Source organism: Microcaecilia unicolor, chromosome 9, assembly GCF_901765095.1.
Source record: "Microcaecilia unicolor chromosome 9, aMicUni1.1, whole genome shotgun sequence".
Classification (NCBI taxonomy): Eukaryota; Metazoa; Chordata; class Amphibia; order Gymnophiona; family Siphonopidae; genus Microcaecilia; species Microcaecilia unicolor.
Window position 1 is genome coordinate 106,707,381 of NC_044039.1, and position 27,711 is coordinate 106,735,091.

Sequence of the window (27,711 nt, forward strand, 5' to 3'; positions counted from 1 at the left end):
GGAGGCGAGCACCGCCTCCTTCACTGACGCTGCGCTGCTGGACCACCACGGAGGTAAATTTAAAAAGAAAAAACAAGAAAAGGGATGTTGGTGGGAGAGAAGAGGGCGGGCAGTAGTTGAACAATGGGAGCGGGAGGGCAGGGGAGAGACGAGCATGGATGCAAAGGGGGAGGGGAGAAGAGGGCGGGCCAGGCCAACTGGGACATGATGGGAGCGGGAGGACAGAGGAGAGAGGAGCATGGATGCGAGGTGGGGGGGTCATGGAAGGGAGAGAGGGGAATTGCTGGATAGGGAATTAGGGATGAATGGAGGGCACAAAGGAGCATGGATGGGAGGGCAGGGCTCAGGGAGAGAGGGGAATTGCTGGAAAGGGATGAATGGAGGGGGCAGGGGACAGAGGGGCATGGATTGGGAGGGCAGGGCTCAGGGAGAGAGGGGAATTGCTGGATAGGGATGAATGGAGGGGACAGATGGGCATGGATGGATATGGATTGCAGGGCAGGGCTCAGGGAGAGAGGGGAATTGCTGGATAGGGATGAATGGAGGGGGCAGGGGACAGAGGAGCATGGATGGGCATGAATGGGAGGGCAGGGCTCAGGAAGAGAGGAGAAATTGCTGGACATAGAGGGGAGGGAAGAGAGATGAAGGAGATGAAATGAGGGAAAAGGAAGAGAGGAGAAAAACTGCACATGGATGAAGAAAATAGGCAGAAGCTGAGGACCAGAAATTAAGAAGAAAGGAGGAAAGGAAAGAAATAAATGGAAAGGAAGCCCTGGAAACGGAGTTAAGAGGACAGGTAGCAGCAGAATCAGATACTGGGCCAGCATGATCAGAAAAAGAAAGTCACCAGACAACAAAGGTAGAAAAAAAATCATTTTATTTTCATGTTTGGAATATGTCCACTTTGAGAATTTAGATCTGCTATCTTATTTTGCAATGTATAGCAGTTTGTTTCTAAGAATATTGCTGACAATTCCTGCCAGTGTGGCAAGTGGTGAGTGATCATTTTCATGGGGGGGGGGGGGGGGCACCGCCACCAACTGATAGTCTGCAGGGGGGGTGCCAATGCCAGAGACCCTAGGCACGGCCTTGCTCACAAGGAGCAGCAGTGGGATTTGAACTGGCCACCTCCGGATTGCAAGAACAGTGCTCTATCCACTAGGCCACTCCATGCCAGTCCTTTGAAATTTGGTTGTCCCTGTGGGGGGGGGGGGGGGGGGGGGGCAGTTCAGGAGTTCCAAAATGTTTGAAAGAAGGACCTCCACGCCTTCGCTATGCCTCCGCTGACACACACATACCTCCCCTCCCAGGGGCTTGCATAGTGCTGCGGTAGACCCGAGTATGACATTTCAGACTAACAAAAAAAAGTTTTTAAAGTTGTTTTTTTCAGGGTGGGAGGGGGTTATTCACCACTGGGAGAGTCAGGGGAGGTCATCCTCGATTCCCTTCGGTGGCCATCTGGTCAGTTCGTGCACCTTTTTGAGGCTTGGTCGTAAGAAAAAATGGACAAAGTAAAGTTGCCTAAGTGCTCATCAGGGACGTCCTTCTTTTTTCCATTATCACTCGAGGACGCCCATCTATTAGGCATGCCCCAGTCCCGCCTTTGCTAAGCCTCCGATACGCCCCCAGGAACTTTGGTCGTCCCTGCGACGGGAAGCAGTTGGGGACGCCCAAAATCGGCTTTCGATTATGCCGATTTGGGTGACCCTGAGAGAAGGACCCCCATCTCCCGATTTGTGTCAAAAGATGGGCGCTCTTCTCTTTCGAAGATAAGCCTGATATTGTCTTATTGTCTTGCAAATCATAAGAGAGAAACTTCCCAAGAAATAATACAAAAAAGTACATATTTCTGTGCACATTTCTGTGCACAATTTTGAGTGCTATATATAGAATCCAGGGAATTGTATATGAAAAAGACAAATTACCCCCCTGTTTACAAAACCATGCAAGCGGCTGCCGGTGCACTAATGCTGACATGGCCCATTCATGTTGAATGGCCTGTGTTGGCATTGCCATGCGACAACCGCTATCACAGCTTTCTAAACAGAGGGTTTAATATATTAAAAAGTAGGATATCCATTTATGTATTTGTACATGGATTACTTTGGGTGGGCTGCTATTGGGGCAAGCATGATTGTAGTGTTTAATTAACAAAATTTTGGAGAGGGTGTCCTTGAGACCTGAAAAAGGAGGGAGAATCATACAAGGTTGCAAATTCAACTGGAGTGCCTAGTGCCCTTGTACCCTTATATGAACTCTTGTCAAGTGAAGCAGAACCTCTTTGGATCAGGTTCTACCATTCTGTGAACAGATGGAGATTCTTGTCTGAAAGTTTACTCTGTGCCTGCTTAAAAAGAAATTTGAATTTTTACAGCTGCCTGGGATTTGCTGGGTACTGTTCTCTCTAAGCTGAATGGGAGTCCTCCACCAACAGTCCTGCCAGTGAGGGGTGCTATCATATTTTCAATAGTGAGGTACAGGCAAGCTCTGCAGGATTCTAGAGAACCTGCCAGTCCGTAGCGATTCAAAGCACAATATTGAAGCACCACCCCCCACTGGCAGCAATATAATTGGAGGACTCCCCCTCAACTTAGAGAGAACAGTGTGCTGGGCTCCGTTCAGTTCCTTCTTCCCGCTCTCTCATTTTCCAGTCAATCAGGGGACCATTTTCAAAGCCATTTATGTGGGTAAATAGCAATTTATGTACACTAATAGGCAGTGCATCTTTTCTAGCAAAAAAGGTGCCGGCACTCAAATGCTAAGCCACCCTTCAAGGGTGGGGTGATCACTGAGGGATCCACCCACAACAGCCAGGCCCCCTGCAACCAGTCACAGAACCTATGACAAGGCAAAATTGGTGTGTAGAGCCTGAGCTCTTTCATTAAAACTTGGGGTCCTTGGGTCAATTACAGCAGACAATGGAAAAGGTGCCGGTAGTCAGTACCCCCAAGTACCCCCACAAAAAAGCCCTGCTAATAGGTGATATGGAGATGCCTTCCCTCAATAGAGATAAAAGTATTCTGCATAATTTCATAATATATTTATAATTGTAGCCTAATTAAGAGGAAGTATTCTTGGGGGACCTATTTTGGATGAAATCCAGAAAAAATGCACATATGTTGCATTTTCAACTCTACAAGCATTATTTTCCATGATAAAAACTACCTGACCAAAAGTTATACATATATGTCCCCTGTACTCACAGCAAGTTTCAAAGTGGAAGTATGTTTCTAATTTCTCTTTGAAATTTAAAACAAAGCCCAATGGTAAAAAATATCTGTGGATGTTGTCCCAGTAATGACAATTTGAAAATTATACACTTTAAATCCTTTTCATCAAACATCCTGATACTCTGATCTCTTCATCAGCTAAGGCAATAGTTCCCAAACCTGGTCCTTGAGGCATCCCAGGCAGTCAGGTTTACAGGATATCCACAATAAATATTAATTACTCATAAACTGCACTAATAATTGATCATAAACAACATTACCAAAATAACCACTTTAAACATTTATTACATCTTGAAATCCCATCCAACCACATACAATCTCACATAGCACTCAACACTGTGTTTCAACAAAATAACAACATTTCATCTACCCCAACTGTCCAGCATAGTCCCAAACATTATATAAACAGAACAGTCCATAGCACAGTTATCACTCCGCTCTATACAAAAATGTCCTGATAATCCACTGGTCAATCGATGACGATCTTGCAGACGAAATTTATCCTTTCACAACTGAAGAAACCTCAGCAAATGAGCAACAACAACAAACCCCATTACAGGGTCAGTGTGCAATGAACCAGTGAGCAGTCATTCCGCTGTAATCTCCATCTTGCCCACCAACAAGTATGTAATCTTCTCAACTTCCCATCCCTGGGAGTATTATATGTGGTTGAATGTTCCTTTCATTCACCATTCAAATCTGAGTCTGGTCTCAGTCTCAACACAAAATAAATATTAATGAGAAAGATTTGCATGCAGTAGAGGCAGTTCATGCAAATCTCTGTCAAGAATATTCATTGTGGATATCCTGAAAACCTGCCTGGCTGGGGTGCCTCCAGGAACAGGTTTGGGAACCAATGAGATAAGGACTAGAAGGCTACATCTTTTTTTAGACTACCCCTCATATCATCTGCTGTTGCACAGTTAAAGGTTGCCATCATAGAACCCATCTCTTTCTCTTGTTCTTTGAGGATACCTCAGAGTTGAACATGTGCAATTTCTATTATTTGACAAAGAAATGGGGTCAGAAGGAATAAATCCAAGGGTATTCAAGGAATTTAAAGAAACTCTAATGGCTTCACTATTGGATATTTTCCATGTTTTTTTCCCTACAGGACTCAAGATGGTCAAATGTGATTCATCTTCATAAAAATAGGAGGAGACTGGGGCCTGCAGACCAGTTAGTCTGACATCGGTGGTGAATAAATTAATGGAATCGCAGCCAAAACAGAGAATATTGTAGTTTCTGGAATCAAGTGGATTTCAACACTTAAGGCATTCCCAGAAATGTTTCCCTTTCCACTTGCAGAACCCAAGAGGCAGACAGAGTTCTGGAGTCACATTACTTGGATGAGACAGTGATACATGGAAGAGGGATTTAGATTTTTTAGGAACAGAGCAACATTCTGGGGAAGAGGAGCCTAGTCCAAAAAGATGAGCTCTTCCTTAACCAATTTTATGCAATTATCAATTAATAGTAATATTGAACAATGGAGAAAAGACCATCATTTGATGGTCAAAAACTCCATTAGAATATTCTATATATAAAAATGTCACCTCTCAGCATTGGTCCAAAAATATACTAGAGTCCAAATATCAAAAATTTAGGACAGAAAACATAAGCTTAAATTTGTTTAGTTTTCCTCCAAAAGGAATAACCAAACAGTTCTTCACTAGAGATGACACGGGGATAAAATTTGTTCCTGTCCTCATGGGATCTGTCTCCATCCCCACCCCGTCCCCGCAGGCCTAGTCTCCATCCCCATCCCATCCCCGCAGGCCCCATCTCCGTCCTGGTCCCGGCCCCGCAGGTTCTGTCCCCGTCTCCGCCCTATCCCAGTCGGCTCTGTTCTCATCTGCAGAAGCCTCGAACACTTACAATTTTATATTTAAATCTTTTTATTAAAGTATAAAAAGGAACAATATGCTGTGCAACTGTTGTGTATAAATTACAATAGAAAACAATAATAACAACTAGCAGCTATAATAATGCTCCTCACCACCACCCCTCTACCAACCCCAACAATAGCCGATTTCTACTACCCCAAGGAATCCTAATCCACCCTATTAAAATGTCCAATGGTACAAAATACAACCTGTTTTGTATGCCCTAGATGGGAGAAATATGCCCTATGAAACACTGTTATGATTTTTTAATCTGTGGATGAATAAGAAGTCATCCACAATCTCAGGATTCAGTCTATCTCTCCCGTCTTCCACAGTCCCTCCTTCAATAGAAGATGTGCTGGTAGCAGGATGTACAGGATACCTCATGCAAATTTTGCTAGCTGTGGCCAGCATGTTTGCTAGATTTTCCAAAAAATAAAAATATTGTCTGCATCAATCAAACAGAAATAACAGCCCAGTTCATTAACAGGCTTCAAAATAGAAAGTGACATGGGGACAAATTTTGTCCCCATTCCCGCCACGTCCCCGTGGGATCTGTCCCCGTCCCCACCCCATCCCCTCAGGATCTGCCCCCCACACTGTCCCCATGGGCTCTGTCCCCATCCCCATTCCCGCAGTTACTGCAGGTCCCCATCCCCGTGTCATTCTCTGTTCTTCATGAAAAGAGTCCAACAATGCAGCCACCAGTGAAAATTTTCTAGCCAGTGCTTTAATACACAATAATCATGTAATCAGGTGCTGAAACCATAATATCAGGTTCCTCTATATAACTAGTTCTTAAATCAGCAATTTTTAACCAGTGTGCCGTGGCACATTAGTGTGCCATGGATGGTCTGCAGGTGTGACACGGGACTCTCAGTGTGGCTGGCAGGGATCCCCAAGCCCTGCCAGCTGAAATGTCCCCAAAGGTGCCCAGGAGCTCCTAAGCACAGCTCGGCAGTCAGCAGCTGCTTCCTGAGCTACCGATGCGGATACTCTGCGCATGCTCAGTTTTCGCATATGCACAGAGTACCAGCATCGGGGACATCCATAAATTGTTTATCCTCTCAGGGTCAAGGTAACTGAAGTGTCAATCAAAGCTGTGGTTGAAGCTTCTTTCTTCTGCAGTTGCCTGCTGGATTTTTCTTCCTGGTTTTTTTTCTCATTTCTTAGGAGCTCTTACATTTTTATCTTGCCTTTATCAAATAATATTATAGTGGTTTTCTTTTAAAGTTAAGTGTGTGTGTGTTGGGGGGGGGGGCAACTCGAGGGGGCAAGGCAGGATGAGAAAGGGGTGGAGAGAACATATATCCTTAAAAAAACTCATGGTGTGCTTTGACAATTTTAGCGCCTTGTCAGTGTGCTGTGAGATGAAAAGGTTGAAAATCTCTGCCTTAAATGCACCCAGCCTCCAATTTTTCAATACCTATAGGCCTAAATATACCCAACAAGGGCCCCTTACTTTGTCTTCAGATGCATCAGGGATAATTTCAATGTAACTCTTCAATAACCAAGGTAGAAGATGACTGCTCTTAGCATAGAAGACACCCGAACCCCTCAGTGGCCAATTAAAAAGCGCCATATAAGTGCTTGCAATCATATCATCCCTTAAGTAAAAAAATCATGTGCTTAATAGAAAAAAATATTCCATTCAATTTTAGTACTTCAACCCTCAAGCATCATTGTATTAAACCCATAAATTCAATATTGTTCCTTTTGTCACAAATGTTTGTGAATGTCTCCTTTACATAATGATGTTACAAGTGGATCAATTGCCATACAATGTAAACTGTCAAATCATGATTCAAATCCATACAGTGACGTGTCAGGGGCTCTTCTATTTTCAAGTGGTTTACAGAATGTCTGTGTTCAATTATCCTTGTCTTCAAAGCACAGTAAGTTTGCCCAATATATAACTTGTTGCATGGGCATTTAAACAAGTAAATCACATTCACAGAATGTCACAGGGTGACAGAGACTGAATATACTCCTCCCATATGGCCTAAACATTTTCTTCCTCCTTGGGGTTGCCCCAGTATCCCTCTTGTTATGCAGCATCAAATGATAAGGATATTATGCAATGCCATAAAGAAGGGTCCTCTCCTGAGATCCAAACTTCAACTATTACTTTTTTTGCCATCAAGCAGGTTTTTCTGACTTTGTTGCTTTATACCTCACCAATAGTTAATTTGGCAAGTCTAATATATATCTATGGGTATCCCCAAACTTGCTACTCCAATAAAGTCCCCAAGTAACACCATCCTGCTTATTTTCGAAGGAGAAGTGTGCCCATCTTCTGACACAAATCGGGAGATGGGCGTCCTTCTCCTAAGGTCGCCCAAATCGACATAATAGAAAGCCGATTTTGGGCGTCGTCAACTGCTTTCTGTCGCGGGGATGACCAAAATTCAAGGGGGCATGTCAGCAGTGTACCGAAGGCGGGACTGGGGCGTGGTTAAGAAATGGGCATCCTTGGCCGATAATAGAAAAAAGAAGGGCGTCCCTCACGAGCATTTGGCCGACTTTACTTGGTCCCTTTGTTTTCACGGCCAAGCCTCGAAAAGGTGCCTGAACTGACCAGATGACCACCGGAGGGAATCGGGGATGACCTCGCCTTACACCCACAATGGTCACCAACCCCCTCCCACCCAAAATTAAAACACATTTTTTCCAGCCTCTATGCCAGCCTCAAATATCATACCCAGTTCCCTTACAGCAGTATGCAGGTCCCTGGAGCAGTGTTTAGTGGGTGCAGTGCACTTCAGACAGGCGGACCCAGGCCTATCCCCCCCTACCTGTTACACTTGTGGTAGGTAAAAGGGAGCCCTCCAAAACCCACCTGAAACCCACTGTACCCACATGTAGATGCCCCCCTTCATCCCTAAGGGCTATGGTAGTGGTGTACAGTTGTGGGGAGTGGGTTTTGGGGGGGTGGGAGTTCAGCACACAAGGTAAGGGAGCTATGTACCTGGGATCAATTTGTGAAGTCCACTGCAGTGCCCCCTAGGGTGCCCGGTTGGTGTCCTGGCATGTGAGGGAGACCAGTGCTCTACAAATGCTGGCTCCTCCCACGACCAAATGCCTTGGATTTGGTTGTTTTTGAGATGGGCGTCCTTGGTTTCCATTATCGGCGAAAACCGAGGTCGCCCATCTCTAAGGCCGACCTAAATGTCAAGATGGTCGACGTAAATGGCAAGATTTGGGTGTCGCTGACCGTATTATCGAAACAAAAGATGGACGCCCATCTTTTTTCAATAATACGGGATGCCCCACCCCTTCGCTGGGGCGTCCTTAGAGATGGGTGCCCTTAAATATGGGCGCCCAGTTCGATTATGCCCCTCCATATTATCCCCCAGAACCATTTATTTCAGAACCCCATATTTAATGACCCATAGTCGCCTGTTCTTTTGTACGTTTTGGACACAGGTCTGGCATTGCTTGGTGTGATCTAAAAGCCCGAGACTGGGAGATCGTCATCATCATCTTCATCATCATTGCGCTTTATAAAACACTTATAGAAATTCCATTCAAAGTGGTGTATGTTCCAAATAAAATAGCTAGAATAGCAAAAAGAATAAGGATAAAGAATAAAAAAGAATAAAAACTGCCAGAAATTATTGTTTTTATTGTACAAAGAGATCTACATGTATGGGAAAAGTTTTTAGGCCTTTTCTGAACACTCTAGGGAACAATTTATACTGCAGTTCCCTGTACACTACTTCTGAGATAACCTGAGGTATCCTAGCAAAATATTTCTGAGTATTTACTTGATCAGACATAAGACCTAAATCTTGTACCTATTTCTTCCCCAAGGGTTCAAAATAGCCTGGAACCTCCCAATTCCACATTTCTTTGTGTAATCTAGAGATGTGTATGGGACTCAATCTGTCTAAATGAAAACACTTATGTCTAAATGAAACAGTTTCAATTTCTCCAAAGGCACCAATGTAATATTGCCTATTCAGAGATAAAATATAACGGCGAGTTTGAAAATAAATGTACAAGTCCATTCAAATGCCACCCAGCTTCTCCTGTAATTGCACCATAGGAAACACCTGAAATCTGCCCACTGTGCAGCGGTGGTCAAAAAACAAACAGGATGCTAGGAATTATTAGGAAAGGGATGGTAAATAAAGCCAAAAATAATATAATGCCTCTGTATCGCTCCATGGTGCAATCTCACCTTGAGTATTACGTTCAGTTCTAGTCGCTGTATCTAAAAAAAGATATAATGGAATTACAAAAAGGTTCAAAGAAGGGCGACCAAAATGAAAAAGGGGATGGAACTTCTCTCATTTGAAGAAATGCTAAAGAGATTAGGGCTCTCCAGCTTGGAAAAGAGATGGCCAAGGGAAGATATGATTGAGGTCTACAAAATCCTGAGTGGTGTAGAACAAGTAGAAGTGAATTCATTTTTTTACTTTTTCAAAAAGTACAAAGACAAGGGGACACTCAATGAAGTTACATGGAAATACTTTTAAAACAAATAGGAGGAAATATTTGTTCACTCTGCAAATAGTTAAGCTCTGGAATTCATTGCCAGAGGATGTGGTAACAGTTGTTAGCATATCTGGGTTTTAAAAAGGTTTGGACAAGTTATTGGAGGAAATGTCCATAGTCTGCTATTGAGAAGACACGAGGAAGCCACTGCGTGGCCTGGGAGTGGTAGCATGGAATGTCACTACTATTTGGGTTTCTGCCAGGTACTTATGACCTGGATTGGCCACTGTTGAAAACAGGATACTGGGCAAGATGGACCGCTTTGATATATTGCTATATAAAGGCGGTATACCAAGTTTTAAAAAAACATAAACATTAGTCTCTAACCCAGTACGGCTATTCATATGTTCCTCTGTTAAGAGGTGGGTTGTCAGTGACCCCCCCCCCCCCCCCCATGTTTCAGAGCTTAAAGACTCTTGACTTCATGCCTGCTATACAGTTTCCATTCCTGCAGAGAAAGAAAAGTCTCAAGGTATACACGCTTTGACCTAGACTATAACATAGATAATGCCAAACATTTCTCACTTGTTTCACAATCAAACTCTACTTAAGGTGCTTTGGTAAGCTCTGTTGGGGTGCATGTAAAACATATCTTAGGGTCCAAAGTTGCACTAATCCCTTCTCCTTTTTCAGAGGGGTATAGCCCGGCTGCTGGGCAAAATTCCAGTCTTTTAAATGCTGAAACAAACAAGCCAGTTTTACTTTGCCAGGTCAGGTAGTACCAGACCACCTTTAGACCAATCCCCTATATCTTCTTGAAAGCAACTCGAGTCTTCTTCCTGACCCACTATAAATCCCTAATTAAATGATTAGCTACTTTAAGGGTTTTCTTTTCTTTTTTTTTTAAATAAAACAGGGGTGATAGATGCATTACATATGACCATTTCAGAAGACTATCATTTTAAATAAGCTTGCCTTCCCTCTCAGAGATAGAGAAAGAGGCTTGGACTTCCATGACCTCAATATTGTCTGTAATAGAACTATCAGAGGTATTTATTTATTTATTTATTTGGATTTTGCTCACACCTTATTTAGTAGTAGCTCAAGGTGAGTTACATTCAGGCACACTAGGTACAATGTTCACCTTATATAACACTACAGGTTTAGCCACCAGCTGGACCCCCAATATTTAAAGGAGCCCTCTGTACATCTGAGTGGAAAATCTCCCTCCCATTTATCCCTCACCACTTGATGGGTGAATACAACCTCTGACTTATTATAATTTAACTTTACTCCTGCCAATGGCCCAACAATTCCCATTTCCTCCATCAAATTATGAAAAGATGCCTGGGGATTTTTGACATGTACTAAGATGTCATCAGCAAATGCTGCAAGTTTACAAACCTGTGATCCCATCTCAGTCCTCTGGGAGCTTGCCACTTTCTGAAGGAGGAGTTCTATAGAAAGGAGGAAAAGCAGCAGTGATAGTGCAGCCCTGCTCAGATCAAAGAAATGCGATATCCCACCATTTACCACTGTTGCCCTTGGTTCATGATAGAGCGCTTGGGTTGCCTTCAAGAAGTACCTGTCAAACCCAAATCTTTCCATTACCACCCATAGATATTTCCAGTTGACTGGTGGGTTTTTAATGTTTCTACGTTTATCTTGATGTCAAAATGAAGGCAATAAAGATGAAATTAAAAAAAAAAAAAAAGAATTTGAATCAAGATATTTTCTTTGTGTGCATTTTCAGTAGACAGGTTTATTTGATATTGTTGGAAAACAAATATATTTATATGTTTTCCAGATGGTTTTTTTTAAAGAAAAAAAGCCTTTTGTTTCAGTTTTACAATGTAAAATATAAAAAATGCACCATTCAAAAACCCGGTCTATTTTCTCACCATCATTGGGCCCTGGCTGTGTGCTCAGTGTCTCTGTAATAGTGCTGGGAAAACGTATTGGAAAGTCCAAATGAGGCTTTTTGGCTGTCAGCAGTATTTAACTGTGCATTAAATTTGCATCCCAATTAAGGCTGTTTGCAGCTTTTCGTTTTGCCAAAAACAATAAACCTTTCAAACTAAGGGCCTGCATAGTATAAATGACATATGTGAGTTGGAAGAGATCAAATATGTGAATAATTTTTCACATGCCCAATCAATTGAGCTAAGTGGACTATTTAGAACCACACACTTGCTCTGTTTACTTTGAACTACATCAGTTTTGCTTTCTTACTGCTATAAAGTACTGGTTCTCCTGCATCTGTACCAGTACTTAGACTTTTATACTTGGCGTCTTGGCAGGATATATATTTTACATGCTACATAACACATAATTCTAGTGCTTTCCTCTTATTACCACCAAACAGGTCATTGAACCTTTCTTGTGCTTGATCTGTCTCCATGTTATGAAAAGAAAATTATTTCCTCTATATAGTTGCTCCCTAATTTCCACCCCAAATTGGGCTGCACTTTTTTTCTCTCTCTCTTCATTGAGATTTGCAGGTAAGCTTCTACAGAAAAGCAAATACTCTTATAAAAAATATGTAAAATGTAATAATTGGCCTTAACAAACACTAATTGACAACAATTTGTAGTTTTGTGCATAACTGATTTACACTCCTATTCTATAAACTAAGCACCTAATTTCAATGGTGCGCAACTCCAAAGAGTGCATGGACCTGGAAGGGGCATGGGTGAATTAGGGGCATGCCAGAGAATTAGGCTCAATGTTACAGAATACAGTTATTTATGCACATAACTGCCAATGCTTAGGCATTGGCAAGATTTTTCTGTATGTCTGATTCAAGCACTTCTGATGGTCCTAAAAAAATATTGATGATAAGTTTTGAATATTCATATGTTTAACAATTTCTTCAGGACAGTAGTCTGGCTGCTGAGTTGCTACTACTACTACTAATAACATTTATATAGCGCTACCAGCCGCATGCAGCGCTGAACACTTGACATAGAGAGACAGTCCCTGCTCAAAGAGCTTACAATCTAAGTAAAACAGACAGGCAAGGGAATTACAGGGTAAAGAGGAACAGAGAAGGAGGAGGGCAAGTGAGTAACGGTTAGGGGCCAAAGGCAGTAGTGAAAAGGTGAGCTTTCAACATAGATTTAAAAACAGGTAGAGATGGAGCTAGACGTATGGGTTCAGGAAGACTGTTCCAGGCATAAGGTGCTGCAAGATAAAAGGAACGAAGTCTGGAGTTAGCGGTGGAGGAGAAGGGGGACGACAAGAGAGATTTGTTCAGAGAGCAGAGTTCATGGGGAGGAGTGTAGGCAGAAATGAGAGAGGAGAGGTAGTGAGGGGTCATAGAGTGGATGCATTTAAAGGTTGCTGAGTTTGAAACAAATCTTATCACATTAAGAAACTTGATGTTGATGTTGTAAAGTATTGTCCATATTAACATTTTTGCTGGCAGACATAAACAATGGTCTACTACTTAGGCACTAGCACAGTGGTTCCCAAACCTGGTCCTGGAGGACCCCCCAGCCAGTCAAGTTTTCAGGATACCCACAATGAATATTCATGAGAGAATTGCATGCAGTGGAGGCAGTACATGCAAATGTCTCTCATGAATATTCATTGCGTGTATCCTGAAAACCTGACTGGCTGGAGGTCCTCATAGGCAGGGTCACATAAATTAAGGTCCCTTTGTTGTTGCAATACATGTTATTGATTTTTCATAAGAGAGAATAACAAAACATTGGTGAAATCAGCATGTCCAGAATATAAAATGACAAGTAATTACGGGACCCCCTCCACTAACCATTCAATAATGAAATGAAGAGCTACCCTTCCCTGCACAGCATCTTGCCCCACACCTACATACTGATGGGAAAGTTGGCAGCAGCTCACTAAAATACATTGAGCAACCCAAAGGCACACCTGCTTTAACCCATTGCCCATCCCCACCTCTCAGCAACAGTACACATGCTCCACAGAAAGGCCACCATGCCATCTGCTGTCCCCAGGGCCACCTCAGCTCACACAGCACCTGTGTCTGTGTACTGCATACCCATCCTCTCAGCATGCCTCCCCCCAATCTTGCTGTAGCCATCTGTCAAAGGCTATGACAGAAGCATTGCACAACATGTCCAAAACGATATCTGTATGTAACGCCAAGAAGGCCCATCACCTGACCCTGTCTCTACCAACTTGTTTTGTAGATGATTCGGCATCCACAGGGACCTTAACGGGCTTATTTTCGAAAGAGAAGGGTGTCCATCTTTCGACACAAATCGGGAGATGGGCGTCCTTCTCTCATAATCGAAAGCCAATTTTGGGCGTCCCCAACTGCTTCCTGTCGTGGGGACGACCAAAGTTCCCGGGGGCGTGTCAGAGGCGTAGCGAAGGCGGGACTGGGGCGTGCCTAACAGATGGGCGTCCTCGAGCGATAATGGAAAAAAGAAGGGCATCCCTGACGAGCACTTGGCCGACTTTACTTGGTCCATTTTTTCTTACGACCAAGCCGTGAAAAGGTGCCCGAACTGACCAGATGACCACCGGAGGGAATCGGGGATGGCCTCCCCTGACTCCCCCAGTGGTGACTAGCCCCCTCCCACCCCGAAAAAAACAACTATAAAAACTTTTTTTGCCAGCCTCAAATATCATACTCAGGTCCATCACAGTCCCTGGGGGGGGGGGGGGGGGGAGGTGTGCGTGTGCCAGCGGAGGCATAGGGAAGGGGACTTCCTTCTTTCAAACATTTTGGACATCATGAACTGCCCCCCCCCCCCTCCAGGGATGGCCAAATTTCAAGGGAGTGGAGGAGTGGCCTACTAGTTAGAGCACTGGTCTTGCAATCCAGAGGTAGCAGGTTCAAATCCCACTGTTGCTACTTGTGATCCAAAATCCAAATAAATAAAGGAGGTGTCAGAGGCATATCAGGCATGGACATCCTTCTCACAGAAACATCCAGACATGGACATTCTTCTCACAAACATCCACATTTTGAACGTCCTTAACTGCTGTCACAGGGATGGAGGCATAGCAAAGGATGTCCTTCACCCATACTCTAAAAAAAAAAAGACATCCTTGACAAGCACTTGGACATCTTCACCTGGACTTGTTTTTTTCTAAGGTTGTAGACGGCTATTATACACGCAGCTTGTCTGCATGTATGAAGCCGTCTTTGGCATGCACAGAGCATCCACACATAATGCTTGGTTGCTCTGCACTGGCTTCCCCTCCTTAGGAAGGAAATCGTGTGCAAATGAGCTAACAGTGAGCAGCTCATTTGCATGCGATTTCCTTCATGCATGCCCGTTGCTTTCCGAATCGCTAAGGGGTCGGTAAGGGAAGGGCTTTATCCGTTCAGTTAGTGCATCAGTTAGTCCACTGCAGTACCCCCTAGGGTGCCCGATTGGTGTCCTGGCATGTCAGGGGGACCAGTGCACTATGAATGCTGGCTCCTCCCATGACCAAAGGGCTTGCATTTGGTCGTTTCTGAGATGGGCGTCCTTAGTTTCCATTATCGCCGAAAATCAGAAGCGACCAAGTCTAAGGACGACCATCTCTAAGGACGACCTAAATGTCAAGATTTGGGCGTCCCTGACTGTATTATTGAAACAAAAGTTGGACACCCATCTTGTTTCAGAAACAGCAGGAGCTGGCGCAGAAGCTAATGGAGGAGTCTGTTCTTGGTCCCCTCCTCTTTTCTATCTACACTTCTTCCCTTGGTTCATTAATCTCATCCCATGGCTTTTTCTACCATCTCTATGCTGATGACTCCCAAATCTACCTATCTACCCCTGATATCTCACCTTGCATCCAAACCAAAGTATCAGCATGCTTGTCTGACATTGCTGTCTGGATGTCTCAACGCCACCTGAAATTAAATATGACCAAAACCGAGCTTCTTATTTTTCCCCCCAAACCCACCTCCCCGCTCTCCTCGTTTTCTATTTCTGTTGATGGCTCTCTCATTCTCCCTGTCTCTTCTGCTCGTAACCTTGGGGTCATCTTTGACTCCTCTCTCTCTTTCTCTACTCATATCCAGCAGATTGCCAAGACCTGTGGTTTCTTTCTTTACAACATCCGTAAAATCCGCCCCTTTCTTTCTGAACACTCTACCAGAACCCTCATCCACACCCTTGTCACCTCTCATTTAGACTACTGCAATCTGCTTCTTGCTGGCCTCCCACTTAGTCATCTCTCCCCTCTCCAGTCGATTCAAAACTGCTGCCCGTCTCGCCTTCCGCCAGGGTCGCTTTACTCATACTATCCCTCTCCTCAGATCGCTTCACTGGCTCCCTATCCGTTTTCGCATCCTGTTTAAACTTCTTCTACTAACCTATAAATGTATTCACTCTGCTGCTCCCCAGTATCTCTCCACACTCGTCCTTCCCTACTCCCCTTCCCTTGCACTCCGATCCATGGATAAATCCTTCTTATCTGTTCCCTTCTCCACTACTGCCAACTCCAGATTTCGCTCCTTCTGTCTTGCTGCACCCTACGCCTGGAATAAACTTCCTGAGCCCCTATGTCTTGCCCCATCCTTGACCACCTTTAAATCTAGATTGAAAGCCCACCTCTTTGACATTGCTTTTGACTCGTAACCATTTGTAACCTCTCGCTTCCGCCTACCCTCCTCTCCTCTATCCTCTACACATTAATTGATTTGCTTGCTTTACTTTTTGTCTATTAGATTGTAAGCTCTTTGAGCAGGGACTGTCTTTCTTCTATGTTTGTTCAGTGCTGCGTACGCTTTGTAGCGCTATATAAATGCTAAATAGTAGTAGTAGTAGTTTCGATAATACGGGTTTCCCCGCCCCTTTGCCGGGACGTCCTGAGAGGATGTCCTCAGGAAAACTTGGGCGCCCCTTTCGATTATGCCCCTCCACGTCAATCAGCGCTGGTACAGGAAAATACAGCATGAAGGCCCAGGTCTCATCCAGTGCATGAGGGAGTGCCTCAGGGCCCAACATAACTTCCACTGACATTGCACCCTTATAACAGCTCTGTCCTAGATCAAGGCCTGAGTATGTAGCTATTGTCATTACAGTGTGTCCCCAACCCCCATATTCACTACAATGTGCTGCAGCCAAACCCAAATTCATGAGATGACATGGAAAGGAATGGGGAGGGGGAAGGGATGTTGGACAGCACCCTCCTGTGACCGAAAGAAAAGTAGCCAGCATGTCACATACAGCTACGAAGCACATTGCCGCAGCTATGGTAGGGTAAATAAAATTGAACAATGCCAATATCCCCATACATAGCTACACTAACCTGGGCATGAGAAAACAAAGCAGTTCAGAGCAACAGCATTGTGGGTCACAGGATAGGGTTCACTGCCCATCTATATCACCATTGCACTCTGTAGCCAGCCTGTGAGGGAATCCGTGGGATTGTTAGATCACGAAGGAGCAAAAGGGGTGCTCAGGAAGGACAAGGCCATAGCAGAGAAACTGAATGAATTCTTTGCTTCTGTCTTTACGGAAGATGTAAGAGATCTGCCTGTACTGGAAATGGTTTTCAAGGGTGATGATGCAGAGGAATTGAAAGAAATCTTGGTGAACCTGGAAGATGTACTGAGCCAAATTGACAAATTAAAGAGTAGTAAATCACCTGGACCAGATGGCATACATCCAAGGGTACAAAAATAACTCAGGCATTAAATTGCTGATCTGCTGTTAGTAATATGTAACCTGTCATTAAAGTTGTCTGTACTACCTGAAGATTGGAGGGTAGCCAATGTGACACTGATTTTTAAATAGGATTCTAGGGGATCCAGGAAATTATAGACTAGTAAGCCTCACATTGGTGCCAGGCAAAATAGTGGAAACTATTATAAAGAATAAAATTATATAACACATATACAAACATGGTTTAATGGGACAGAGTCAGCATGGATTCAGCCGAGGGAAGTCTTGCCTCACCAACTTGCTTCATTTCTTTGAAGGTGTGAATAAACATGTGGATAAAGATGAGCCAGTTGAAGTAGTGTATCTAGATTTTCAGAAAGCTTTTGATATGGAAATCAGAACGACGAGTGAGGTGATCAAGTTTGCAGATGATACAAAACTATTCAAGGTTTTTAAAACGTGCAGACTGTGAAATATTGCAGGAAGACCTTAGGAAATTGGAAGACTGGGCGTCCAAATGGCAGATAAAATTTAATGTGGGTCTGTCTCCTGTGCTTCTTCTTCCTTTTCAATTGACTTCTTAGTCCGTCCTTTCATCTGACTCTCTTGTGTTTCTAGATTTCCTCTCTCCATCTCTACCTCAGCCTTCATTCTTATACTCTTTACCAAGCACCCTTTTTGTCTCTTTTCAACCTCTGTTTTTTTTTATAGTTTCATTATCTTTATTGAATTTTGCCAAAAAGAAGATACAACTTCAGTTATTAACATAAAGATCCAATTTTTCACTCTTACCAGTCTCTTAATTTGGGCCATTTCTCACAATGCCAGTGAGAAATTACATTCCACCAATTAATCATCTCTAGATTTTCCATGGATTTCCAATTGTTCACAATGAATTTAACTGTCATTATTAGTATAAAATTAAACAATAGCTCATCGGCCTTAGATAGTTTAGAGAGAGTACATAGAATCGATAAGATAGACTGGATCATTCAGTCTCAGAATTTGTGAAATCCTGCTAATTATGAACAGTGAAAAATCATTTCTTATATCAATATCAGCTTTATATGACCAGAAAATATTTTCTATCATTTCTGAACTCTTAGCTACTACTACAGGTATGAAAAATGCTCTATGAGCAAGAAAAAAACATGGATTGTGAGATAGAACCTGACAGAGATAGAGAGAGATTCTATTGACCTTTGCCCCAATTATTTTTTCCATTGCTTAGAGGTCAAGATAGCCTGCAACTCAATTTCCCAAATGTTTGTATCCTCAGAAAATCTGTACACTTGACTGGCCTAAGAAGTTTGTAGAATACAGACAGTGGCGTGCAGTCAGGGCCTTCAGGGTATTCATAGTTGTCCCTTCCTTTGTCAGCAACAGAGCAGACAGCATAAAGCAAAAGAGCAGGGTTGCCAGGTGGAAAGTTTTTTCCCCACCCAAACCAGCCCAAAACCAGCCCAAAACCCGCCCAAAGTCAAACCCCGCCCCTGACACCCCCACCCCGCCGTCATCAACCCCGCCCCCGCCGTCATCGGCCCCGCCTCTTCCGTCACCGGCCCCGGCTCCCCGTCATCAGCCCCGCCCAAAACGTCACTAACCCTGCCCAAAACACCACTAGCCCCGCCCCCGTGGCCTGAAAAACCACTAAAAAAAACGCCGAAAGACCCCAAAACAAGCCCAAAAAACCGCAACCCGCCGCGGGCAAAACTTACCCGCGGCGGGTCACGGAAAACCGCCCAATTGGTCGGGAAAACCGCCCACCTGGCAACACAGCAAAAGAGTAATCCCACCTTGCAGGGCCATCAATGGATACATTCAGTCTCCAGAGGTTTAAGGGGGGGGGGGGGTGTCATGTCAGACAAGCTCCAACCGTAGAAGACACTAGATAGTGCTTGGAGCTCTCAAGTTAAGTAGATTTTGTGCATTATTTGCTTGTTTCTTGCAATAATGTTTAATTTTTGAATTTTGTGAACAGTAGTACACATTGATATTTTTGTGCCTAGTTATCTATGCTTTCATTCTATCAATGAAAAATCAGTGAATTACATAGAGGCACTTAAGCTTATTTATACGAGCACTTTTTGGTACTACTGGTTGGCTGGAGGTGTTCAATGATTACAAATATACACAGACCTGTGAGCCATAACAGCAGTTGGCATACACGGACATTCTGGATGTTATGAGATAACCTCTTCAGTCGTTAGATTTTTTATCCTAGAAATAAGCAGTGGATTTTCCCCAAGTCCATTTTAATAATGGTCTATGGACTTTTCCTTTAGGAAGCCATCCAAACCTTTTAAAAGCTCCACTAATCTAACTGCTTTTACTACATTCTCTGCCAACAAATTACAGAGTTTAATTACACGTTGAGTGAAGAAATATTTTCTCCGATTTGTTTTAAATTTACTTCTTTGTAGCTTAATTGTGTTCCCTCAAGTCCTAGTATTTTTGGAAATAGTAAACAAGCGATTCACATCTAGCCGTTCCACTCCACTCATTATTTTATAGACCTCTATCACATCTCCCCTCAGACGTCTTTTCTCCAAGCTGAAAAGCCCTAGCCTCTTTAGCCTTTCCTCATAGGGAAGTCATCCCATCCCCTTTGTCATTTTTGTTGTCCTTCTCTGTACCTTTTCTAATTCCACTATATCTTTCTTGAGAAGTGGTGACCAGAATTGGTTATTAACTGAGGACACAATAATTATCAATGATTTATATCCTCGTGGTTCTATTGCCATTTCACAACATTATAAGAGGGGTGGAAGTGTTTTGGTTTTGTTTAAAGATTCATGGTTGTTTATGAAAATGAAAGCATCATCACATATGCTGAATATAGTTTTGTTCTGTTGTTCAACAGGTATTTGATTGAGAGATTTTTCTCATGTTTTAGATTTGATTTTAGAAGTAATGTTAGACCCTTCAAAGACAATTGTAGGGGATTTTAACTTGCATGCTGATGAAGAATCAACAAAAACTATATTGCTAATTTTTTACTCTCTTGTTACTGATCAAGCAACTCATAAAGAAGGTCATGGTCAAGATTTATCATTTTCTAGTATTATTATTGCTCAGATCATTTTTTTTTTGTTAATTTTAATGTGAGATTAGTTAATACTGTATTTAGGGACAAGCCTTCTGTGTTAGTTGCTTGAAAGTCAGGATTGGCATACATACTCCCTCTGGAACTGGGCTCTGTTTTCTGGATGATTTCCACATGGCCACATGTTGCTTGCTTTTGCTTCATTTTACTGCTGAAGTCCTTTTCAAGTACAAACGCATATTTGCTATTCAAGTAAAATTAAATAGCTGAGTAACTATGTATTTTTCTGTGTTGGAAGGCTGAAGGCATGGACAATTTATTTAAAAACAAATCTTATGCTTCAGAAGGCTTTACAGATGGCTGCTGGCAGCTGAACACTGATTTATGAACTATTTGTTTTTATTTTATTGAACATTTGTAGTTAGAAAAAGGTAAGAAGTAGCCAGAACTGCCATGCTTTTTCTGATAAATCTTGTGTTGTGAATATGTACTGGCTAAAATACATAATTAGACAGTAGATTGCTTGGCCTTTGTGTGACAGATCTGCCAAGAGGTAGTTCCATGAGGTAGATTTTAAGCCAGTCTTGGCTTTCTGACCATCCTATCCTAGTGCATTACGGGACCTGCAGCATAGATTTCAATGGCTAGAATTGAGGACTATAAATCCCACACTGCCTTGGGGTGCAAGTTTAAAACTAGGATTTGTTACTGTTTGCACACTGCCTCAGTGACAGCATTCCTGTGCATGAGCCTGCCTCAGCGTTCCTCTCAGGATCGTGATTCTTATGCTAAGTGCTTATACAAATTTAAAGTATACTTATTATGAAATGAAAAATGAAGATAGTTTGAAAATATTATATCATTTAAGTTTTCAGTGCATATTGTTTGCTTATTAAAAATTGAGAGGGTTTTTTGTGTAGGTTCATCTAGGTCATAAACCTGTACAGCACAGTGGCGTAGCTACCGGTGAGCCTGCCCACCCACTCTTTGCTCAGGCCCACCTTGTCTGGCCTCCAAAATAGTTCAGCAGTGGCTGCCTCACTCCCCTCTCTCCCTCTGCTCCACCCCCGGATCTGGCATTTGCTTCCCGCTTGCAACTCCACAGCACCTGTCTTCTCTGTTCTACCTCAGCATCTTCCTCAGCAGCAGCTGCGATGTATGTGTCTGTCACATGTAGATGCTTTGTTTTGCCCTGCCCTCACTTCCTACCTGGCAGGACACGGGGGAGGGAAGCCTTAGGGGCTGGCCAGGGAGTGGATGTATATTGCTGCTGTCAAAAGTACTGAGGTACGAGGGTAGGTTCAGAGAGGGGGGAGATGCTGGGCCTCGGGGAAGGGGGAATGCAGGATCTGGGCGTGGAGGAGAGGGAGAAATATGCAGGACAATGGAGGAGGGATTTTGGAAGGCCCACCCATCCAAAGTCCGGGCCCACCCAAAATGAAAGGTCTGGCTACGCCCCTGGTACAGCAGTATCTTGAATGGAAGACACAACCCCCCCTCCCCCCCCAGCTCCCGCTCCTCACATAGTTGTTTTAAGTGTCAAAACTGTTGAGCTATTTTTCAGCTACTTTTGGGCATGAATTGGGCTGGAAAATATTTGGCCACCTGGCAACGCTGGCCTACAAGGGCTGTGGGGGAGCTGAGCTCTGGGTTACCTATATGTTGATTGTGCCAAAGAAAACTTATCCTCTTTCAGAAAGGAAAAGAATTATGTTCAATATTATGTTCAAGAATTTGTATGTATTTATCAATTTCAGTATTTAATTCACAGAAAAGCAAATTTTTGTTGCAGCTTGACTAGCATATTTCTATTGAGCATAGTTATCTTTGTGATTTGACAAATTTTCATGTGAAAGTATTCAGTGCTTTAATTTTTCCCAACTTCTGGTGATGTTCCAACATGATGAATCAGACAGTACCAAAAAATGTGCATTGCTACTGTTAAAAATGAAACAGGATACACAGCAAAAAGATTTCTTTTCCACACTCCAACAAAGTCAGGCCCTTTTGCAGATTTCACCATTTGGGAGCGCTTTTGTCAATATTGTGTGTTGGAAAACATGACTTTCAGCATCTTTTGGAATGTTATTTGGACGTTAAAAGTAACTAACTTTCAGAAACGATTCCATGTGTGAAGCATTGTTTTTAACAAGAAGTCCAGTTTCACGATCCACTGCAGAGACAGCTAAATCCATGTTGTTAATCTTTTGTTGTTCCTGTAAAAATGCAGGAGCTTCAATTTCTTCTCCTGTTCATTTATTTGGAAATCAGAAGGGGGGGGGGGGGGGGGGGAAACCTGAGAAATGGCAGCATTTGTTTCCATGTGTACATGGGCAACACATGGGCAATATCATCTGGTGGTCGTTCTTCTATTTCTTCTGTCTACATTTATTTACTCATTTGCCCATGTGTACAGTAGTGACTTCCTGTTCCTGATGTTGAAGCTCTGTAACTGAAGCACTTCTTGTTGTCTCAGCCTCATCATCAGAAGTATAATTAAAATTACTATCTGAAGGGTCAGGAGTCTTTCTCACAAGGAATAATGTTATTGGCTTTAAGCTCCTTCACCATCTTTACTTGCACCAGATGATATTGTACTGTTTGCTTCTCATCATCATAGCAAATGAATAAATAAATGTAAACAGAAGAATGACCACCAGATGATATTGTCCAGCTCTCCCAGTACGAAAGCACGAGGCATAGTACTTTATTTCTTTGCCTCTGCCACTTGGAACAGTCAACCATTAGAAATCAGAGGCGAATCCTCTTACCAAATTTATGGCTGCCATTAAGACATGACTATTTAAGCAAGCCTTTGGCGAATAGCAGGAAGTTCATATAAACACAGAATTTCTTATCCCTTCTACTGTCCCCTCTCTTTTTCATTTCTATTTTTTTGACATGTGTCGTGTTGCTTGTTTTCTTTCCTATCTACATTTATGGAGTTCCTTTCTTGCTGTTATAAGTCCGTAAACTGCTTAGTTCTGTCCCCAGCCATAGCGGTATAACAAATTTGAATAAAAAATATTTGGAATACATACCTAGCTAAGGCCCTAGAGAAAACAGCACCACTAAAAAAGGTCTTATGCCCCACTCATAAATGCTCACCTTGGTTTCCTCCTGAACATCAGACCCTTATATGCAAAGGACAGAAATTGGAAAAGAGATGGCATAAATCTCACCTAGATGAGGACAGGCTAAACTAGGAAACAAATGACAAAGTACTGCCAAGCCTTAACAGCAGCCCCAAATAATATTTCTTCTAATGCATTGAACAGACTGTCAATTCAAGCAAGCACCTGTTCAGCATAGTAAACAGACTGCAACTCACACAGCAGAACCAGCCTGCCCAATCAAAACTGAACTGAAATGATTTTGCTGAATACTTTGCCAACAAAATTAAAAAGTCTCTACTAGGATTTACAGGCAGTCCCACCCAGTCTCTAGTCAGCTAACCAGGAGCACGCAAACTTTCCCCCTTCTCACACAGACACATGGGACTCTTTTAACCCAATGACAGTGGAAGACTTTGACAAAATCCTAAGAGGCTATCAACCAAGTACCTGCTCGTGACTCCCAACTACCAACAACATTAAAAAGGGCAGTGGTGCATCCTTTGCTAAAGAAGACAACCTTGACCAGGCCAAGCTTAACAGTTATTGGCCAGTATCTAACATGATTTGAAGAGGGCAGTGGAGGCAGAGTTAGAAAGTTTTGGTTGGACAGTGTTAGATATGTGTCAGTATGTAATGTTTGTTTTTAATTTATTTATTGACTCACATATGTTATGATTATCATCTGCCTTGGATTAGGCAGGCTATAAATAAATAAACCATAAACCATATATATGTGTTTAAAAGTCAGGCACGAGCACTTACAGCAGCCATAGAGCTGGTGTAAGTGTGTGCACCTGATTGCCACACATACATGTATAACTTACAGCAGTGGCAGACCTACCATTAGGCCACCTGAGGCAGGGGCCTCAGGTGGCACTCTTTATGGAGTGGCATAACCGCCCCCCCCCCCCCACCAGCCACGGTCTGCCATCTTCCTCTTTCCTTCTTCAGTCTCCTTCCCCGAGCCTACCTTTGTTTATTAAAAGTGGGGGCGGCAGCAGCAATTTCCATTGTCTGCCCTGCTGCCATCACTGGCCTTTTCTCTCTACTGTGGCCCACCTCTGACATAACTTCCTGTTTCCTCAGAGGCGGGCTGCAGTAGAAAGAAGAGGCCAGTGCCGGCGGCAAAGCAGCCTATGGGAATCGCTGCTGCTGCTGTCGTCTTTTGGAAAACAAAGGTAGGCTCGGGGAAGGGGGTTGAAGAAGGAAGGGGGGGGCGAGATGCCAGACCATGGCTGGGTGTGTGTGTGTGTGAGATCTCAGCCCTCGCCTCAGGCGGCAAATTGCCTTGGGCTGCTCCTGGCTTACAGCATTCTATAAGTTACATGGATAAGTTTGAGTCCTACTTCAGCTCTGCCCATGTGTACGCCCCTTGCAAACTTAGATTTTGAGCCCTCCAAGGACAGGGAAATACCCAGTGTGTTGTCCTGCAGATAATTAGCGGACCAGGGTTACCACTGTTTGTTACTGGTGCCTGTAGAATGCTTTGTTCCTGCAGAAAGCTAGTTTGTTAATCACAGGAAGCTAGCATATCAGTACATTTGGATCAGCTGCATGTGAGAATTTTAAAAACCCGGTGGGAAAGGACTGCAGACCAAGATTAGTCTACTGATTTTCGTATGTGGGGGGCAGTGCACACAAATGAGCATCTTAATAGGCTTCATGTGGAAGTTGCTGTCATTTGTAATATATTCCGGCCAATTAACTAATACTGTGCTCGGATTTCTGCTGTTTTGATACAGTAATACTAAGTATACAATATTGTGAGGGCCAATTATACAAATCATCCCCATATGGCATAGCAGTCCCTCTTTATAAACTGTGTTTATAAATCCTGTGCGAGGAAATGTGCATTTTGGCAATTTGTGTAAGAACAGAGTGAAATAGATTGTCCAGAAAACCAGCTCCAGGAACTCTAAATGGGTTCCTACTCAAGTAATGTGTTTGTGATGTGTTGGACAGATCCCCAGAAACAAAGACCATTTCATGGTACATGCAATCTTCTCTGAGATGACTTCCTTTCCCCCATTTTCTTTAACCTCTCTATCCACATTTCTCTTGTTTTTTTATTTTTCTTTTCCAAAGGATCCAGTGTTTGAGTTCTTCCGAAAATTTGGGATTGGGCTGGCCTCAGGAACTATCGCTTCTGTTATCAATATCCCTTTTGACGTTGCCAAAAGTAGGATCCAAGGACCTCAGCCTGAGCCTGGAGTGATCAAGTACAGATCCTGCTTTAAAACCATGGCAACTATTTACCAGGAAGAAGGGTAAAATAATCTATTGTTAAATACAATTGCAAGTTGTCAACAAATTTTCTTGGCGTGGCTTTTAGGAACGCCCAGGTATAAACACTAATAGGGCAATTCTATAACCTAGGCACTTACATTTACATGTGTATTATGCATGTAAATAAGATACTTGCATTTACATGTTTATGTGCTTACTAGAGACTGCACAGGAACAGGGTTCGAAGGAATCCTGTGGAATCTGTGGGGATCCTCTCCATGGCTGCGGGGTTCCCATGGGACTGGAAGCAGTTCTGCGGGGTTACCGTGGGCATGGAAGCAGTTCCTGTGGGGATGGAAGCAGTTCCTGCAGGGTTCCCGTGGCAGTGTAAGCTGCACCTGTGCCAGCCTCTCACCTACCAAGTACCAAGTTCTTTGAGTCCTGCTTCCTCCTCCTCCTTGCTTTAACAGCAGAGATGTGGAAAACCTTCCATTAATCCTCTCTGCTCCCAGGCTGATGTGCAGGTCAGCTGATCTACTGGCGAGTGCATATGGTGACCTCTCAGCACACAGTGCCAGCGAATCAGAGACGAGTCTTACATGTGTGCACCAGAGTGTTCCAAGCTCCAACTTCCATTTCTTCCTTGCCTGCAGTGCTGTGGCTTGAACCCAGACAGAGACAGACAGCCAACCAGAATTTTTCTTTCGGTACCATTAAATTCTTGCGGGGATGGGTGGGGACTGGTTAAATTCTTGCGCGGATGGATGGGGACAGGTAAGATTCCAGCGGGGACAGGTTAGATTCCAGCAGGGATGGGCAGGGATGGGTTAGATTTCTGTCCCTGTGCAATTCTCTAGTACACACATATGTATATATATGCTACCATGGTGCCTGAGTGCTATTCTGCAAATATCTGCTTGATTTATATAGGATGTATTTGCAAGGAGGTGTACAGAGAGGAGGAAGATGGGTAGAACAAAGATGGGGCTCTCATGTGCTCTCTACCGCACTTAGGCATGCCCACTCACACCAGCTCTATGGTTGATGTATGCGTGAGCGCCAGTATTCTATAATGAAAAGTAGACACCTGCCTTACTTTTATAGAACAGGTTTCTACCACACAACCTCCGATCACTTAATTGGAGGTGCCTGTCAAAAAGAACTCCCAAACTTTGCAGAGAAGATTTAAGAATTAGGTTTTGACCATCTATTTCAGAGGTAACAATAGGAGTAAATAGATGATCAGTTATGATCCACGTAACCTCACATTTTTACAGATTAAGTTAAAATCTGTGGAGCCGAATGGTGATTTGTGAAAGGCAGTAAATGAAGGGTTGAAGATTAATAGCTTTAGGATCCAGAGAATAAATTAGCAGAATGTCATTGGCAAAAGAATAAGAGCTAATACCTAAAGACTGAATAGGGAATAAATAATAAGCTTGTGAATAAATTGAATGAAATGGATGGTAAAACAGAACCCTGAGGAACATCAGTAGCAGTTCTCCATTAGTTCTGTTAGAGAGAAAGGAGGGGAGTCATTAAAATGCCCCCCATTCCTAAACTGGACAATCTCAACAAGAGCAACTGGTGATGAGCGAAATCAAATGCTGCAAACAAATCAAGTAAAATAAATAACAAATTTACCAGACTTTAAATACTGTCTTATGTCTCTAACCAAGGGCAAAAGTAACAGTTCTGGGAGTATATGTAACAAGATCCCACACAGGTAACTGTCCAGGAACAAAACCTTTATTGGCACCAATATGGACCCAACATGGGGCCATGTTTTGGCGGGACAACCCGACTGCCTCAGGGGTCCTAGAAACACTTGCAGGTATAGGATATGGTACAAGCATATAATCCTGGAGCGAAAGACACATGTGTATGTGGACAAATGTAGCTCACAAAATGGTGCAGAGAATGGCAAAGCTTAATAAAGCCATAGTAAACAATGAAGGCACAATGTGATTTGTGTGTCCTTTCTAAAGTCTGCCTCTGTGTGCGTTTCTCCAGAACGCAGGTGCACACACTTATGCCAGCTGTAAGGCTGGTGGTAAGTGCCCGTGCCTAACTTATAGGTGTGTATTTTCACGATTACAATAGTATTTTGTGAAGGAAACTAGGCATCTATGTTCCTTTATAGAGCAGGCTCCTATTAGGTTCCCTCGGGGA

General features: G+C 43.2%; 1 protein-coding gene across 1 annotated transcript in view; it reads left to right on the top strand.

Annotated features, from left to right (window-relative positions):
* Positions 1 to 27,711, top strand: part of SLC25A21 (solute carrier family 25 member 21) — a 672,604-nt gene that overhangs the window by 621,738 nt on the left and 23,155 nt on the right. The window contains exon 8 of the mRNA XM_030215218.1: positions 25,399 to 25,580. Within this exon, the coding sequence (XP_030071078.1) occupies positions 25,399 to 25,580 (182 nt within the window). The remainder of the gene's footprint in view (positions 1 to 25,398; positions 25,581 to 27,711) is intronic.